This window comes from Pipra filicauda, unplaced genomic scaffold, assembly GCF_003945595.2.
Source record: "Pipra filicauda isolate LSUMZ 115617 unplaced genomic scaffold, ASM394559v2 scaffold15_size4787011_pilon, whole genome shotgun sequence".
In the NCBI taxonomy this organism is placed as follows: domain Eukaryota; kingdom Metazoa; phylum Chordata; class Aves; order Passeriformes; family Pipridae; genus Pipra; species Pipra filicauda.
In genome coordinates, this window is record NW_024104096.1 from 1,256,400 (window position 1) to 1,275,696 (window position 19,297).

A 19,297-nucleotide genomic window follows, 5' to 3' on the forward strand; every position below is an offset into this window, starting at 1 on the left:
GAAATAGGTGTCATTTAATAGATGAAGAAATGTGTAACTTTAAGCATTTGGATAAAATAAAAAAAAAAAGCTAAATATTGGGAGAAAAAAGGACTTTCAGAACTGGAATATATCTGGGTTTATGGCCTCTTGAGTTAATTGTTAAATAATTACATATTCTCTTTGTTGCAGAGATTTTAGTAGGGCTTAAAGACAGTAAGTACAAGTGGGTTAGTTCTCTGAAGCTTAAGTGCCCAGAGCTATGATGACAGCTGTCCTGTTAAGGCTCAAGTATAAATATGTATAAACTAGAGAGTGACCAAAGACTGATTAAATGCAGTTCTAACTGCCAGAATCAGTTGTTGTTCTAACATGGATCAAATAAGGCCTGCAGGTGGACTGTAATGATGTAGCAGCAGGCATGCTTTGAGTTTGAATGGTATGTGGTCAAAGTAATGATAATGTGTTGCTTTTTATGTGTAGACTAAAGTCTTGCTGGTGCTCGCAATTGCTACAACAACTGTACATTCACATCTTAGTGCTCTTTATGTTCAGACTATTTGTCATCTCCAAAAGTGTAACTTATAAAAAGAAACACCAAACATCAAACCAAATTTAAGATTGCTAAGTGTCGTGTTGCTTTGTCCTGCTGCCAGAAATGATACATTTTTCAAATTAGACACAAAAGTTACAGTTGTGCTTCTATTTAGCTTCTGTGGTAATATAGGAAGCTGATTTTTCTCAAATTTAAAAGTATAAGTCAGTTTTAGTGGGAATTAATTTTTTTATTTGAGGCATCAGGTGTCTTGAGATCTGAGCTAATCAGACTCTCCTGTTTTTTGACTAAAAAAATTAACTTATAGTTCTGTATTCCTTTTAGGCACATTTTAAGGGCTTATTCTATGAAAATAAAATGGACTGCAATTTTTTTAACCTTTTCAAAGTATAATATAATGTAACAGGGAATATAATTTTATAGTATATTTATAATTGCTGGTAAGGTAAATTATCTTGGGAGGCAGAAGTCTTACTAAAAGTGATGTCATGGTACGTTACAAAGACTCAAGAAAGCCACTGTGGATTTGTAGTTTTAGAGGGCTCTCCTGAAAGAATGAGTTGAGATTACAGATATTAATAAAAGCGTCTCCTTCTGTTGTACTTTTTTTTTTATTACATCTGTATCTTTATGAATGCAGTGAATTACCAATCCAGTAGCCCATTTCCTTATTTTATCTTTCCTTGAGCAAATTTTATATACTAATAAAAAACATCTGTGAACATGCACTTTAAATATCTGTATGTGTTTTGGTTATCCACCATTTACTGATAGGTATGCACATGTTTACCTTTCTATTTTCCCTTTTTATAAAAGAGTATGTGCCACATCCTAAATTTGCCTGTTGTTTGAGGTTATTTTCCTGTTTTGTATTGATTTTATTTTTTTTTTAACTTTTATGTCTTGCATTCATTCTGTCTTGAGGTGGTTTAATTTCCATTTATTTGAATTTTTCCTTTCTGTTTTGGTTTTACTTATAATTTCCTTTTCATAACCCTATTGGAATTCACCTACACTAAGGACTTTTCTTGGCATACCTCTACTGGAGTAACTGCATTCAGAGTTCAAAACAACTGATCAGTGTCTTTTTAAAAAGTATAGATTTTCCACTGTTATTTTCTTAAAAAACTTTGTGCTTAAAAGGTATGAAAAAATCCACACAGATGGTACTAAGTATACATATGCATTTCTATTCAACTGAACTATAGCAGGAAGTTTTCATATTCTCTTCCCACCCCCGTGCAGTACTTGTTGCATTTAGTGCCTTAATTTCCCTTAGAAACATTTTAAAATGTAAGTATCATTTTTACTTCTTCAAACTGTATTGGGTTTTGCCAGCCATCTGTGAAGATAAGGGAATAGACTTGGCATGTGTCACAGTCTTAGCTGAAAAATGTAATTTTCCTATCATTTCCAATACATTTTTCTCCTCATCATCTGCAGAATAAATGCTCTTATTAAAATTTAAGAAGATAGTGACTCACCAGATTAAACAGCTAAAGAACATTTTCCCTTGGATAGTAAGTGGGCTTTTTTCCTCTCGTGATATCAGAAGTGCAGCACTAGTCCTATCCTAGAGGGAAGAAAAATAAAATGAATGCCAAAAATGTTGATACTGCTAGAATTTCATAGACACTGAGCAAACTGTTATCACAGGGCAGTTGGGGATGCTCACCCCTGATGACAAACATGCTAGAAATACAGAATATATGTGTTTATTTTTAATTGCATTGTATCTGAGTAACAATTTTGAAAATCACAATTTGCTCACTTATTTCCCCCCCCAAACCGTGGCGTTTGTAGCGACTTAGTTTTACTGAACCCTGACGAATAACTTGTGCTTCTGCAGAGTGATTACAGTGCTAAACCCCTGCAGCATCTCTCTGCATGCAGATTCCCCTCTTACTCTGGTTTCTGATGAGAATTGTATGCAAGTGGCTTCGAATAGCCTGTAGTGCCTTGCATCAGTTTTACTGATGGTTTTGAGGGAACTTATGAACAAATGGAGGATTTTACTGTTTTTACCTCAGTCACATGTTATGCATATGAATAAGATACATTTTTTCGATTGTTTGACAATAATTTGGAAGACAGAGTTTAAATTGGGTCCTAAAAAAGGGCATTGATCCTTTATAAGTATAGATTTTTCTTCTTTTGCAACAAATTTGCTCTGACGTGTTTGTTACTAATATCACAGATACTGTGTTTTCTAACTCTATTACTTTTTCACCCTTAGAACCTTGAGTTTTGTTATGTAAGTCTGGAATATAATAGTTGATAATCTTTCCTGGAAGTACCTTCATTTCAAAGCACACGTTCTCTTCCCAAGTAACACTCTCCTGTGGATCTGTCACTTTTAGCTTCATTTTCGATTTCAGAAGAGTGAAAAACAAGATGGTATCTAGTAAATATGTATCACATTATAGAAACTGTGCTTGTTTTTGAAAATTGACCATAACCGAGGACTAAAACAGTTGGCAGGTACAAGAATGTAAATACCGAAGTAAATTGCATGTATAGTTCCATGTTCATGAATGGCCCAAGCCTAATTGCATTTTAAGCAGATCCTATTGAAGGTTGCCTGATTGCTTGTCTTGCTTTTCCCATGCATTTCAACACTGTCTTAAAACACAGGGATGTTCATAGTGCTATACAGCACAACACAGAATTTAAAAGCAAAAATAACATTACATAATTGGTAACTGTAAAGATGCATTACAGTACATTTAAGTAGCTGTATGGCATTTTATTTCTAACTGCTGTGCTTCTTTTCTCCTCTTCTTTTCATGCCCTGGTCTTCATTCCTGTTGGTGCTTGTATCTTGGTTTAAGTTGTAATTCTTGGACAGGTGGAATCCCTTCCGATTTGTTTATGTTGTTGTGGGTATGTTTCTGAGAGCTCAAAATGTCAGTAATCATTCCAGTAGTGATTTGGGATACAGGGAGAGCAGGAGGATCCCTTGAAGCAAAACTGCTTGAAGAATTACAATGCTGATTTCCAAAGTTTCATTTTCTATATGTTGAGCGGACAGAATTATTTTTAGCTCTTTAATTTTAGTGTGTTCCTACAGCAAATGTTTGGATGCTTGAATTGTCACTACTGCTTGAACATCAGTATGCTGCAGAAGGGTAGAAGGAGGAAATGTTGAATAACAGACATGTGTATATTATAGCTTAAGACGTCTTTGTCTTGCTTCTCAGACCATATGATTATTGGAAATTTACCAGGATAATCTTTTCACTTAAGACTTTTTTTTTTTTCTTTTATTTTTATTCTTTATTTACTGCATGAAAAGACCTGGTAGGTTGCTCTGAAATTCTAAAAGACCTTGTGGTTTTTATAGTCTCTTACAAACTTTGTGCCAGTGTTGTGATTTAACCCCAGCCAGCAACTAAGCCCCACGTAGCTGCTTGCTCATCCCCCCACCAGTGGGATCAAGGAGAGAAACAGAAGGGTAAAAGCTGGAAAACTCATGGGTTGAGATTAAGACGGTTTAACAGGGAAAGCAAAGGCTACACACACAAGCAAAGCAAAAGCAGGATTTAATTCACTGCTTCCCATGGGCAGGCAGGTATTCAGCCATCTCCAGGAGAGCAGGGGCCCGTCACGCACAGCAGTTACTCGGGAACACAAACACCATCACTCAAATGTCCCCCACTTACTCTTTCTCCTCCCCACTTTGTATACTGAGCATGATCTCACATGGTCTGGAATATCCCTTTGGTCAGTTGGGGTCACCTGTCTCAGCCATGTCTCCTCCTGATGGGCCACGCTCCCCCAGCCTCCTTAACCAGGATCATGAAAAGGCCTTGGCTCTGTGTAAGCCCTGCTCAAGCAGCAACAACAGCATCTGTATATCATTAACCCTGTGTTCAGCACAAATCCAAAACACAGCCCCATACCAGGCACAGTGAAGAAAATTAACTACCCCAGGCAAAACCAGCACAACATGATAGAACTCTTACTCACCAGCTGTTCAAATTAAAATGCAAACCAGAATATTTCTGTGGTTTGCTTTAATAAAAACAACAATCTCTCTAACAGATTCCACCTTGTTGACCAAGCTAATATCTGCTTTTTCACAGGAATAAGTATTCCCAGGATTAAAATGCTTAGTTCTTTGCTGAATATTTATTTAATAGTGCTTCTTTTGTATAAAAAATGAGATAGATACATCATGCAAACAGATATGAGACCATTTTGTATGAAGGCACATTAAAAATGTTAACTGTGTCTATTGCCTTTTAGCAATGAGAGATGAAATAATGCATCCACTAAAAATAAGTATTCTCATTCTGGTTTGGATATTGCATAACTTCTGCAGAGGAGCAAGGGTTGTTTTGTATGTGTGTTCGTGCTAATCATGTGGTTCCTTAAAAGCTGGGGAGTAAAAATTTCTCCCTTTCTCACCCCAGAGGAAATCTGCATCCCTAAAACATTCTTTAGTATATATGATTTAAAATATTGTCTCAAAATTAGACCATCTGTGGAGCAAGTCCTGCTTCAGTTTTTGAATCTGTTGTTAGAGAATGTGTCTTTACAGTTCCGTGTAACTCTGACATGTACTTAAGTGCATCTAATGCTGGCTGTTTCTCTCACTGCTCTCCTGCTACTCAAGCTGCAATGCAGGGATTAAATCATTAATAATTTGAAAATCTTCATAATAGGGGCATCTAGAACTAAATACAATAGAATCCTGTTTTCTTCAGCCTTCTTGGATCATTTAGTGATTTATGTGTACCCATTAGATGAACTGGGAGGGATAAGAACAAGGGCATTTACAGTATTAGTCTACATAATTAAACTTTTCAATATATTGCAAAATTCATCCCAAGTGTATTGTAACGTAACGATACTATAGTTGGAGACAGATCCACATGTGCCTGCTTTGATTTGCACCCCACTTTGCTGCGCACATTAGAAATAAATAACAGAATGTTCCTGGTCTGAAGATGCTGGGATTAAAAAAGAACACTTACATTGTACATATTTTGATGTTGTAATGTGCATTTAAGTCATCTGCACAAGACTTGACAAAGTTTGTTACTGTGCTATTCAGCATCTAGCGATTATTAAATATATGTAGGAGGTAATTGTGCTACCTTTTTTAACCATTTCAAAATTCTTAGAAATACCTGTTTACTCTTGAAGTTAGCCACTTATTTCCATTGAATACTCTTTTGTGTTGTAGATTGTTCAAAAGAATTAAAGGAGTTTTCTTGATTCCTGTCATGTAGACTACTGAAAAATACTGATTAATTTGTAATTTTCTTTTTTTTGGTGTTTCTTTTCATTTAGGTGTATTCTTTAGTTCAAGGAGCATCTGGATGATGCTGTTAGTCATATGGTTTAGTTTTACATAATCATGTAAGAGGCAGGGAATTGAACTCGCTGATCCTTATGGTAACATTAACTTGATAAGGTTAACCTCAGTGTGTAGTTCAGTATACATATACTTGCTATCCAAGGTACCCTGTAATTGTCCAGGGACTGTTTGCAGAAATAAATGTATTCTGGGGATGGAGCAGAAACAGTGCTCGGAATAATTTCTCACACTCTCTTCTCAGACAAATTCATGACAAAGTGCTTTGTCTCTTTGTTTTCAGAGTTGCAATAGTTTCCAAGTCTTTTGAAGGAAAAACTGATCGAACAGAAGACTGGTATGGAACACAGTACAAGCAAGAAGCGATTTCTGATGAAGTTATTAAGGCATGTTAAAACTTTTAATATATTCTAATACCTGCAAATGAAAGTCAGTGGCAAACCCTTTGTCTAATTTTCCATTTAGTTCAAGGGAGAGGTTAAATCTGCTGCTCTACATAGCATGAAAATCATACAATAAGTCTGTTTAATGTTACGTGTTAAAATGTTTTTGCTGTAAATGATCCATAATATGCAGTGGCTACTTTAAAATGTAAGCATTAACTTCTTAAAATGTAATAGTGTCTATTATATGTTAATGAATTTATCTGTACTTAAGAAAAGAATCTTTTTACAACTGTTACATGTAACTATTTTTGAAATTTACTTTTGCAACATAGAAAACACATATATATTGCCAGTTAAATGAGATTCTAAAAATGAAAACTCCGGTAAAGGAGGTGAGAAAATCCTTATTGAAACTTGTTATTGTTCTAATCTTTTAAGAAGAGGTGGCTGCAAAGATATATACCTCCAAGCTGAATTGGACCTGCCAAGTGTGCTCTGAACAGACATTACATGGGAACAACTTCCTTTTGCTTGACCACACCTATGTTCTTGATTAGAATTCCCGTTGAAGTATTTCATTTAATATTGTCATTTACAGTTCATAGTAGCAGAAAATATGAGACATAAAACACACAGTACTGTAAACTTTTCAAAATTACCTTTTATCACCATCCTCCTTCTCAGAGTACTTCATCCTGCTGATAGTCTACTTTGACTTGTTTTCCCAGCTATGTCTCTTTCCCTGTTATCTTAATAGTATTTACACATAAGGTGGTGGAACACATTTTAAAATCTTTTGTTTCAACATGAAATAAATATATATCTATTAGTTAAGCAGAAATTCTGCTTAGCCTCACTGTTTCTCCTGTTTATCTAGAAATGGCAAAATGCTGACTTGAATGGGAAATTCAAGCTTCCGATGAAGAACGAGTTCATTCCTACAAACTTTGAGATTTTACCATTGGAAAAAGATGCAACACAGTACCCTGCCCTTGTCAAGGTAAACTGTCTGTATTTGTCCCATTTGCTAACTAACCTCCTGGGAAGTTAATTCCTCTGTGTTTCTAAAATACATATCATGTCATATTTCAAAATATAATAAAAAAAAGTACAAAACTTCAAGATATTGCTGTAAAGACAGTAGTGGATTATGACAGTTTGGATTCCTATGTAAATGAATCTGCAAACAGCTTGAACTCTTTCTGCCCTTCTGAAAGGGTGTTGGCACTGATAAAAATAGTAATAAGGCTGTTTATTCAGCAGAAGAGTGACTACCACTCTTACATTTTTTTGAGCAGTGTTGAGTAAGGCATGGGTATAGACAAGGCTATTCTTTTGTAACTGTGTGTGGAAAAAGCGTGTGATGGTGTGGAAAAAGGGAGAGAGAGGTGTAAACACGTAAATAGACATCACTCTCCAGTTTCCTAGAAGCATCATTTCATGATCTCAAAATATTTAGAAAATCTCAGTTTTTCTGAGTATGTAAAACATAGAAAAAATTACTTCTTACTATTGTAAAGCATGGTTCTTTGCTAATGCTCATCCCTGTTCTAGGCTTAGCTGGAGGATAAATAGGAAAAGTCTTCAGCAATTACGTGTTGTACTTCATCTTGAATACTCAATTCTGGAATACTTCTTTCACACTACATGAATAGAAGTCTACTCTAGTGCAAAGATACCCTTCAGGAAAACATATTTGTTCTGCATAGGACATTTTAAGTGTATACTTGAAGAAATATTATTAATGGAGAAAGCCTTTGAGCATATGTTTATATTCATTCTGAACAAAAACCTTAAACTTTAGCAGGGACACATACTACAGCTTTATTAAATAACACTAACTGGTGTGCTGCAGAAACTTGATGGTCCTTCAGTGTCTCTGTAGCAGCTTGGTAATTGATCCACACAAAAGCTTTGCTTTAAGGTGTCATTGCTTTGGAAATGTATTTGCTTTTGGTTTTTCCTTTCTCTTTAAAATATATTTTCTGAGGGAAAATGGTTTTAATCTCATGCAGTTGATGAAATACACTTTATCTGTTCTGCCTGAATCTCTTTTCTTATTTTTCTCTCCAGCTGTATGTCTGTGCCATTTTCTTTTTGTAGGCACTGACATTTGTCTGACTCCACAGCAAAACATTGCAAGAACTAAATCAACAAGAATGATGTACAAAACCCCCAGCTTTTCTGCTGCTTTGTGTCCCTAAGTGAGCTTACTAAGGACTGGACCAGTGTTGTGGAGAAAGGGAGGGACAGGAACATAAGTGCAGGAACAGGATGGCCGTTTTCACTGGCAGAATGTCACTATGTCACCTCTGTTATAATGGCACATCTTGCCCTGAAAAACCCTCAGGATAGAGGGCAGTTGGGATATGGGCTGTGGCCTGAGGGCCAAACTGTTCTGTGCACTGCAGCTGGTGATGTCCAGCTGTTGGATCAGGTCTGCAGTACCACAGACAGGCTTTACTGTTTAGCATTCTGTCCCTCATATAAGATGTATTCTAAATGGCATCATAACAATTTAACAGAATAAAATCTTTGTTGTGTTTGAGCGAAGCTGTAGTTTGGCCTTTTAGTGTGAGTCAGATATTGTGCAGGAAGGTGTGCTGTAAGAGACGGGACTTAATTCTTTTATGCAAAAAAGAAGAGGAAAATACCATGCTAAATCCCTGAGAAGCAAAGAAGATCTGCTCAAAAATATGAAAAAGAAAAATAATCTTACATTTAAAAGTTCTCTCTTGTTATGCATGGCAGTGCAAAGAAAAGGTGTTGGGGAGATAAAGTTAACTAAAGTTGGAAAAGAGATGGAGCATATATGTTAGTTTTTGTGGGAGAAAAAGCAATAGGGGAGGTTGTTTAGAGTCTAACTAGGAAGTTATTCTGAAAAATTTTGGAGACAGATCTTTTAACTAATTTCCAAATAATTTTACTACTTTTTCTAAACGTGTATGTGTTATTTGTTTCTGATGTTACGTTCAAGCACATATAATACATTTTCTTTTATATAAAGCATTGATAATAACTCTAACAATAACAATAATACACAGTTATATTCTTAATTCTAAACCACATAATGATATGCTGCTCTAGTGCTGCATAAAGACACATCTTTTATTGCCAGCATTAGCAGGGAATTTTGTGCAGCTAACTCTATATTTGTCTTTTATCATTCCTCTCTAGAAAAGTAGTTCCCATTTTGATCCTAAACTCATTCACAATGCTGAGGCCATTTAACTGCTTGGTAAGGTGACATGTGGTAAGAAGGGAGTCTCAGTACAGATAGATAGATATATCCACAATGTATATAGCAAGAAATTGAATTTAAGGAGATAATGCTAAGTTGAGATTTGAAGTGGTGAAAAGACATTTTTTTAAATAGTGCCATATTCTGCAGTTAAAAGTCAAGTGACTTTAACAAAACCTCTTTTCTTGACACAGGACACTGCTATGAGCAAACTATGGTTCAAGCAAGATGACAAATTTTTTTTGCCGAAAGCTTGTCTCAACTTTGAATTTTTCAGGTATGCAATATTGAGTATATCACATAAATTGCTCTCCAAAAGTCTCTTGTTTATTGGGAATCTGCATTTCTGTGGCAAAAACTTCCTTGCATGCACTGACACTTGGAAATGTTTGTCCTTACTTTGAATATACAGTAAGGTATAGATATCAGGAAGGCTCATGCAGTAATTGAATGGCAAGCAGTTTGAGGCTCTCCATCTAGATTAACAGGAAAAGTTTATCTAAAAATACTCCTAAAACAAATTTTCTTCTATGTTTTATTTGCTATACCCGAAATATGCCTGCCAATAGGAGCTACTACATGTTGCAATATACTCTTTAAAAATGTGTGTATTTTTACATTAATTACTAGGTCACAACTGTTTTAAGATCTGTGTTTTCTTTATGAAATGCTATTCTGATAATGATTTTAGGTTCAAATTCTAGTTTCATTTGCATAATGCAAGCCATTATAAAACGTGCTTAAAATTTTGGTATTTTACTAAACTGACAGTCACAACTGATTTTTTTTTTTTCTCCAAGAGCATTATCTGTATTATCAATGAATGTGTGATTTTTGCCCCAAAATGCATGATACAAAACTGTAATGTTAATCCTGGTCTTGCATTATTTTCATCACAGGAAAATTATCTTTCTTTAAGTAAGCATGCCGGTGATGGACCTTCTTAATGTTCCTTTCAAGTAATAAATTTCTAACTTTTGAATTAAAAAAATACTGCTGTCTTTAGAGTGCAGCTGTTTCTGTGTTGGAAAGGTTGAAATGTAAAAAAATTCAGGGACTCTCCTTTTGCCTAATTAAATGATTCAGTGATATTGCTGGAAAGGCTATTATGATGGCTCTCACAGATGCTTTTAGATGCACTGTTGAGTCCTTGTTTTGAGGCACTATTTGAAATTTTTCTTGAAGAATAGAGGTTTTTTCCAGAGTGTGTCATATCTCGGTACTGGTGTTGATGAACTAGTTGGGGAAAATAGGTTTCCTGGAAATTTCCTCCTCCTTTTTATTTTTTGAAACCACAGTGCAAATGTTACAACTATTTCAACTTTGATATGTCAGAAAATGGAGGATCAAAATGGTAACTGCCCGTCTCTTATTCAGAGAACAATAATTGCAATTCTTTGCCTTCTTTGTTCATACTTGGTGACTTTCCTTGTACTGTGTTTGGCTAAAATCCAAAACAGGATTTTATTGATGGACACTGAGTTTGTTATACAGTTGTGGTGGTTTTTCACATCAGTTTCAAATGAACTATGAGTAAACCAGTCTCTGTACCAGTTTGTGAAGGATTAAAAGATAATAACTGATTTTTTGTAGAGCACACCAAGGTATAAAAGTGTGTGCACATACACACAATATCACGGAATCATTTGGGCTGGAAGGGACCTTTAAAGGTCATCTAGTCCAACCCTCCTGCACTGAGCAGGGGCATCTTCAGTTGGATCAGTGGTGATGGTCTTTCCCAGTTAGATTTGTACTTTGATCTCAGTGAGCCCTTTTAAAAAGCCAGGAGTATTTGAGCTTTGATGATCAGTGTAGTGGAATGACTTACCTCTTCCTCCTGGGAATGGTTACAGGTGGAAAGCTGGGTTTTTCTTAGGGTTGGGAGTGAGAGTTCTTTCCTTTTCCTTAAAAATAAGATGGTGATTGCACGTGGACATAACAATACTGGGTACGTCATCTCCAAAAGAAGGTGTAAGCTGATTTGTCAAGTTTTGGTACTTAAAAAAGAGTCTTGGTGAATCTCTCTCAATCTCTCTCTCTTTCTCTCTCTCTCTCTCTCTTTTTGGTGATGCTGATGGTCATTGAAGGAAAGGTGAAATGTACAGTGTTTATTCATGAGACTCAGTGAAATCAATCACCTGTATCTCTTGTGACCAAGTGAATTGCTGAATAAAGCCATCTTAATGACATGGGTTTTCATAAAAACTTTTAGCCTTAATTCTTGATTAGAATATGAAGGCTTTGCTGCCTTGTAGCAGATTACAAGAATTTGTTCATACTACAGGCTGCTTCAGTAAGGTAGAAAAAAAGAAGATTTCTTTGCTTGCAGCCCTGGTCATCATGAATCATAGAAAGAATTCCTGACCCAGATGTTATAGCAGCAATTGCTCTGTAAATTAATTAAGAGGAAGTTGATGATGATGACTTCTCCCTCAAATACACAAATCCCATAGGAACAATGATTATATGAATCTCTTGAAATCACATTATTCCAAACCTGAAAATCCTTCCAGGGATCCTTCTTGAAGAAACACCACAGTAAAAACATCTGACCTAGGACTTACCACCCAACCTAAAAGATGATGATAAGCTTTTGCTTTTGTGTGAATTGCAACTTAAGAACTCAACAAGTATCCTTTTTTAAAAGGAAGCAGAACAACCATGTAATGTGCTGATGTTTTGAAAACTCTCTAAAGGTAGTTATCAACTCAACACTTCAGTGTTGATTCCAGCTATGTCACTTACAGCTCTGTTTGAAATAGAAAAAGACTGGACTTTATGATTTTTCAAATACACTGTCAGTGATTAAGTTGTTCTGCTCGAGTCTAGTAAGAAAGGTAGACTAGAAATAAACATTTATTTACAGAACTGTCAGTAATAGGGGGCAACTCCAAGAACAGTGTTGTAATAATTTTCAGTTATTTTTTTTACTTGAGGATAAATGATTTAGTAGTCATGATTATTTTCAGAACTCCTTGTTGCCCTCTGCCAGTATACAGAATTTATAACTGATACAGACATAGTAATCGCTCCAACTGATTAGGTCTCTATTGTAGTATCAAAAAGGAAAAAAAATATAATGAGTTTGGAGTAAGGCTTATGGTAACATAGGATTGACCTAAATCTTGCTTTGAATTCAGTCTTAATTAAAAAATTCAATCATAATTGGATTTGCATCATTGGGCATATTGAAATTGCTCAGTTCTGGGAAACTGAAGGGAGAAATGCAAATGACAGCCCTTTTGGTTTTTTTACTGACATGTTTGCTTCATCTGGGCTAAGATTTTGGACTATAGCAGGCTCTGCTTCTCTAATAGCTTTTTTATTTTTTTAAATCTGTTCCTCTGCTTTCTTTCCTTAATCTAAAAGGAAGGAGAAGTCAAGGCCTTACTAAAAACAACCGGGAACCTTCTTAAAAATACCTTTGAAATGTATTTTAAAGTTATCAGCTTATAATTTGTGGTCATGTGATCTTGGTTTTATTACAGTAATGTTGGTATACACTGAGAAATACCATTCTGTATAGGTGTAAACATATGTGGTGGCATGTCTCTCAATATCACCATTAGTGACTGCTTGGAGAAAATAAATGCAAATGGTGTGGGTTTGAGTTGTAAGCTATATCCTGGCAGCATATTGTTTCAGATACTGCTGATTATTCCTGTGAAATTGATAATGAATTTACATGCACTTCAGAAGCTTTAGAAATAAGTAATCATAGTACAAATAACTTGACTTCACAAATCTTTAAAACACACAGGTATTTAACCGTTAGCACAGTTGAAACATGGCTTCAGTCTTTCAGAGGCTCAATTTCTCTTTTAGACAAATTTGCAACAGTATTGTGTGTGATCAGGTGCTTCTAATGCAACAGTAAGTCTTGTATTGCTGTTGCCATTGAAAAGATAACACAAAAAATTGTGTTGTTATGACAGTGGATATGCCAAACTTCTTTCCAGAGCTGAACTTGGCGTGTACTGCATATTTTCATACCACAAATTGTTCATCTCTTAATTTTTGTAATAGAAAGTACATTGTTTTCTGATAGCATATGAGTATTAACTAAATGAATGTTCAGTGTGTGGGCTTTCATATCGGTCTTTAAATTATGTTGGTATATTTAGTTTATTTTACTCCTGGTGAATTCTGACTGTGCAGCCAAGTAAATATAATGTGTCTTGATTTATGAGCACAAATAGAATAACCCTGGAATCTTCAATATATTTAGGCATTCCCCAAACCATAAGCAAGCTAAGTAACTATTTTCAGGTATGTGCACATTTGGCTTCAAAACAGGTATCCTTCATAATCGGATCCATCAGCATAAAATCACAGAAAATATTGTTTCCTTCAGATCAAACTTAAAAGGCCAAGAGAAACAGAGAAATAATTTTAAACTGCGTATTTTACTTTCAACATTTTCTTCCAGCCCATTTGCTTACGTGGATCCCTTGCATTGTAACATGGCCTATTTGTACCTTGAACTACTCAAAGACTCCCTCAACGAGTATGCATATGCAGCAGAACTAGCTGGCTTGAACTATGATCTCCAAAATACCATCTATGGGATGTATGTAAGTACCCAAATCAAGGAAGAGCTTAGAGCCTTGAAACTACTTCCACTCATCAACATTTTTATATTGATTTGATGGAAGGACTTTTAAATAAAAAATAAAGGCTGTTAGTCCTTTTGATCTTGGTTATTAACCATTCTTTCTTTGATTTGAATTTTAAGTTGAATTTTGTTCAAAGTCTTCAACAGTCTTTCAGTTCACATTAAGCAAATTTTCTTCTTTATTTTTGTATCATTCATGAAATTAATTCGTTGTAAGATTTCTTCCTCCATTTAAAAAAAAAAGGCAACCCTAATCCAAGCTTACATATTGGTATAAGTTTGTCAGATGTCTACTAAAAGCTTTCTGACTGATGGGGTGAAAGACCCCCTTTTCATGCTATTAAATAACTGGTATACTTCAGCTTTTCTGTTCAAGAACTACTGATCATGAGGCTGCATATACATACTCTTCAGTCATATTTCTTCATCCATTACTTTGTCACTGCTTGAGGTATCAAAGCATTTCTTTTGTTTTTCTTTTTGTTAGTCGCTACATTTATGCTGATCCTCTCCATTGCAACATGACATACCTGTTTATCAGGTTATTGAAGGATGATTTAAAAGAGTATACATATGCAGCACGCCTCTCAGGTTTGGTCTATGGCATTGCATCAGGAATGAATGCAATACTTGTAAGTAAGAAAACGCAGGAGGAAATTAAACAGCTTGGGAGTTGTTGAGCTTGGAGAAAACATTTGACTTCTGCATTTCTAAATGAGATGGTTAATGTTTTTTTCCTTGCATATATCTCATGAATTAAAGGCAATGCAAAACTGTATTTTGTACTGAGTGACCTGTTTAAGATTGCAGTGTCTTGTGAACGTGTGTGCAGTGCAGTTGTTGCGTTCTAGTTCACATTTTTACTTGCTTGCGTGGTAATCTGGAAAGTACTATTGCTGGTTTCTTTATAAAAACATTAACTTTTCTGTGGAATGAATCTCAGCGTTACAGGTTTTGTTACAATTCTCTAATTCTGCCGTAGTGAGCTGTGGAAATGGATTGTGCATGTGTTCATTAGATTGCAATGCTGGATATTTATGGCTTTTCTTTAGTGTTTGTTTTTATTACGTGTTTTGTAATCTGTTTTAAAGTGCCGACAATACTTAATAAATACTGGTATTATGATAAGTGATTATTTCCTTACTCATCTTCTCCTATGAGATTTATAATGGGAGATTTTAGTAGTCTGTCTTGAAGTTCTATTAAAATCTTTCGTTAACCATCATTATATATCAGAATGTGTTTCAGAATTTCCTGTAGAAGTGTTGTTTTCCAGAGCGTCTTAGTAAAAAAATATTCTATATATGGTCTTTATGTTTTCTGTATGAGAGAGTGCTGCAATTTCTTTTTTTATCCAACACAAATGTGATTTCCTTGTAGGATTCACTTGACTTGCTGCAAACACGGTTATCTCTTCTCGGTTTAAAACTTGCTGATGTTTCTGTGGTCAGGATTAATTAATTAAAGGGGAAAAAAGTGTGTAATTTTCTTAATTTTTAGTCACAGTTTGAGAGTTTAGAGTTATTTCAAATATTATCTGAAAACTTGTAGTCTTTTGTGTTGTGAGAAGTTTTATAGTTAGTAAGTGTAACGGTACAATGTTGATGCTTTAAGCAAGGGCAGATTCTACACTGAAAGCAGTCACCCATGGTGATTGCTGAACACTTTGGGTTCCCTTGCCAATTTAGGATACCAGCCTTTTTCATAAATTCATTTATGATAGCTTTTTCTTCAAATTCATGGTTCAGCTATGTTTCAGCAACCATAGAAGAAAAAAAAAAATCTTTCTACTGGAAAGCAGGAATTCACCTATATGTTGGTTTGTGTTCTAAAGTTTAGTTTTACTTTTAAAAAATTAAACTGCACAAATCCAATCAAATTCCTGCTTTGAGATACCAGATTTTGAAGTTTTTCCCACAAAAAAAAGGGCTTTTAGTGCCTTTTTTTTTGCAAGAGAAATTTTCTGTAGCTTGATGGAATAATATAATAATTTTTATGTTATTTTTTTAATAACCTAGTTTATTTCATGTATACTTTAAAAAAAAAGTGTGATCAGATCAATATCTCATTACAATTTCAGACAACTACCTTAGTGTTTCAGTCCAGCACCATCCTGGTTATAAATTGTGCTGCTGTTGATAGCACCCCTTTTCTTGTAGTACTGCTTACTTCAGTTTACATAAAATATATTTTTGTTCAACAACATAAACATGAAAGAAGATTAAAAGTAAATTGGAGAGAATATTTTAGAAGGTTGTGAATCTAGACTTCATTACTAAAGTGAGAAACCCAGAGTAAAACCATTTCAGTACTCCAAAGGTACAGTTTACTGACTAGATTGAATATTGTAATCATTAAAAATCTGTATTCTGAGTACAGTTTGCTTAAATCAACATGAAATTACGTTAATTCATTTATAACTTCTGAGCAAATGTGCAATATTATATTCATAAGTTCTCTTGTGATGAGTAAAGGGGTTTAATTTTAGAATGAGTTAATGTTCAATAAATGGTGAATTTAGAGTAAGTATTGAAAAGTATATTGCTCATTGAATTATACAAGACTTGGTAATTGTTTTATTCTTTTATCTTCCACATTTAAAGCAAATTATGCACTTTTTCCGTAGCTCTCTGTAAAAGGTTATAATGACAAGCAACATATCTTGCTCAAGAAGATCATTGAGAAAATGGCTACCTTTGAGATTGATGAAAAACGATTTGAAATCATCAAGGAAGCGGTAAGCTGCAGGAGAAATTTACACTTTGGAGTCATTTAAAATCGAGTGCATTGACTTGATACGAAATCTGAGGGCTGGCTATCCATGGAAATAAAGAGTGACATTCTGCCTTAGTGGGACTCCAGAAGTTTTTTTTCTCTTGTCTTTTTTGTGGTTATGAGTTACTCAGAGTGTTTATATTACATTCTTTGTTTGAAAATAACCAGCCCTGTAATCTTCTTTTAGTCAGTTTTTCTTATGATGTATGGAGGGATTGCAGCTTGCTTTGATAGGAGTAGAAATCTAAGGGGGGGGCACGCAAATCTTAACTTCTATACCCTGTTTTACAAATTGGAATGTTTTCAGTGGGACCTAACCATGAAAGAAGGGGGAAATGGATGAAGGGAGAAAGGAGGTGATGAAAAGATTTGCAATATTTCTTCTTCCCTGGTGTGTCTTGGCTGTTGGGCCAAGATCCTTTGGTGCAAAGGTAACCAGTTGGTTAATACATGCTGACTTCTGGAACTCAAATCAGATGGGGAGACTGCAGTTTTCTTCCCTCATGTCTACACCAAACAGATAAGGGAAATACCAGCTTCTGGCTTCTGTTTGGAACAGACAGAAGGATACCTCCTCAGCAACTTCAGGCTCACTGTTTGTCGCTCATGTGCCCTGAAGTTAATTGCTTTTGTCCTGTACTGGAAATGCATCCGACTTGCTAACCTATTTTAGTTTTCACTTCCCAGTTCCTCTGGTAGAGGAAAAAGGTTTTTCCTATTTTGTAAAGGTGCAGCTGGCGTAGAAAGGAGGGGTTATTTTGGAGAAGCTCACTAATTGTTCTATCATACCTCCTTTATCCATGCAAAGAATTGTCAAGATGCTCCTGGTTTTGTCTAACCAAATCAGCTGAAGGAAGCAGCTGGGAGAAAAATACATTTTCTAATAACTTTATTCCTCCACCCCTGGTCAGTCATCATAGAATGTGTATTTCGTAGGTAGAGCAACTTGATTTAAGTACTTATTTAGGTCTAACTGCAGTAATTTAATTTTCAGTCATTAATTTTATGGAAAAGTTTGATTTCATGCTCATTTCAACTATTATAATGATTGCTGCTTAATCTGAAGGCTCAGAAGCCCATATTATTACCAAGGTCACTTAACACAATTTTTTTAGCACATTTAACAAGCAAGGTAATGTTCCTGATATCTGAAATGTGTCTTTTTGATGCTACACAAAGTTGAGACTGCAATGTTAATATTTTTTGTTCAGACCTCTATTTCTAAATTTCTAATTTGAGCTTAATGATTTTCTTTTAGTACATGAGATCACTTAACAACTTCAGGGCTGAACAGCCTCACCAACATGCAATGTATTATCTCCGACTCCTGATGACAGAAGTTGCTTGGACCAAAGATGAATTAAAAGAAGCTCTAGATGGTAATGTTCTGCTACTTTTAAACTTTATTATTTTATTCTTTTTCATGTGGAAAATGTCTTGTTGCTAAACTAATGAGGGTACCTATTCTGAGCTCTGCTCGCTATTCAGGTGAAACCCCTGCAGTACCAGACCTGAGCTGATGCTGGTCTTGCTGTACTTGTCCTCCAGTTTCAAGAAAGTAGAGTAGTTCAGGCCAAAAGGCCTCAAATGGCAAAACTTGCTGGTAAAAGTTCAGGCAAAATTTGAACAGCTTTGGGGATATGAGCCTGGGTCATTGAATCCAGTGCTTAATCAACACTGATGAAATCATTTGACTGTAGTTGACATCTTGCAGACACATTGGAGTGTATCTGCATTGTGCTTCCCAGTGCACAAACTGTTTCGTTTTTTCTGTTATCAGGGAAACCTAACTCATATTTCTGTAGATAACAAAGAACTGTAGCTAATAAAATAAAAAAATGTAATTTCTGTAGATAATAACAACAATAATAAAGAATAAAGAGAATTATGGATCTTAACAAAAAGCAGGCACCCCAATATATTTGAATGAAGAAGGAATTTCAGATTAAAAGATTTAATTGATTTTAAAGGCCAGATGGAGTGGGGCTCTGAGCAACTAGGTCTAGTGGAAGATGTGCCTGCCCAGAGCAGAGAGGTTGGAACTAAATGATCTTTAAGCTTCCTATGATTGTAGTAATAGCTGAAGATTTTTCTCCTGCCTGTATTTTGCTGTGTTGTAAGAAAAGGTGGTCACTGGAACAGTTTGCAAAAATACCTTATAATAACTTCTTGGAATACATAGAGACGTTCTTTTCAAGAAGAGTATCTGGCTTTTGTATTTGCTTGAGGATATGGATTCAGAATACATATCCATGTACACCCCATCCATTCAACCATCCTTTCTCTTTTATTGCATTGATTCTATATGTTAAATTATATTTTGTGTTATATATGAAAACTGCTTTGCAAGGAGAGTGTATATTGTGCCCTATATGTGCACTGGGATATATTGCAAAAATATTTTTCTGGTATATTGTTTGTT

The 19,297-nt window shown here is 35.2% G+C and overlaps 1 protein-coding gene across 3 annotated transcripts in view; it reads left to right on the top strand.

Annotated features, from left to right (window-relative positions):
* Positions 1 to 19,297, top strand: part of IDE (insulin degrading enzyme) — a 65,477-nt gene that overhangs the window by 26,174 nt on the left and 20,006 nt on the right. For all 3 annotated transcript variants that reach the window (XM_027710996.2, XM_027710995.2, XM_039379183.1), the window contains exons 12-17: positions 6,142 to 6,244; positions 7,122 to 7,244; positions 9,680 to 9,762; positions 13,915 to 14,059; positions 16,727 to 16,837; positions 18,134 to 18,254. In XM_027710996.2, coding sequence (XP_027566797.1) covers positions 6,142 to 6,244; positions 7,122 to 7,244; positions 9,680 to 9,762; positions 13,915 to 14,059; positions 16,727 to 16,837; positions 18,134 to 18,254 — 686 coding nt within the window. The remainder of the gene's footprint in view (positions 1 to 6,141; positions 6,245 to 7,121; positions 7,245 to 9,679; positions 9,763 to 13,914; positions 14,060 to 16,726; positions 16,838 to 18,133; positions 18,255 to 19,297) is intronic.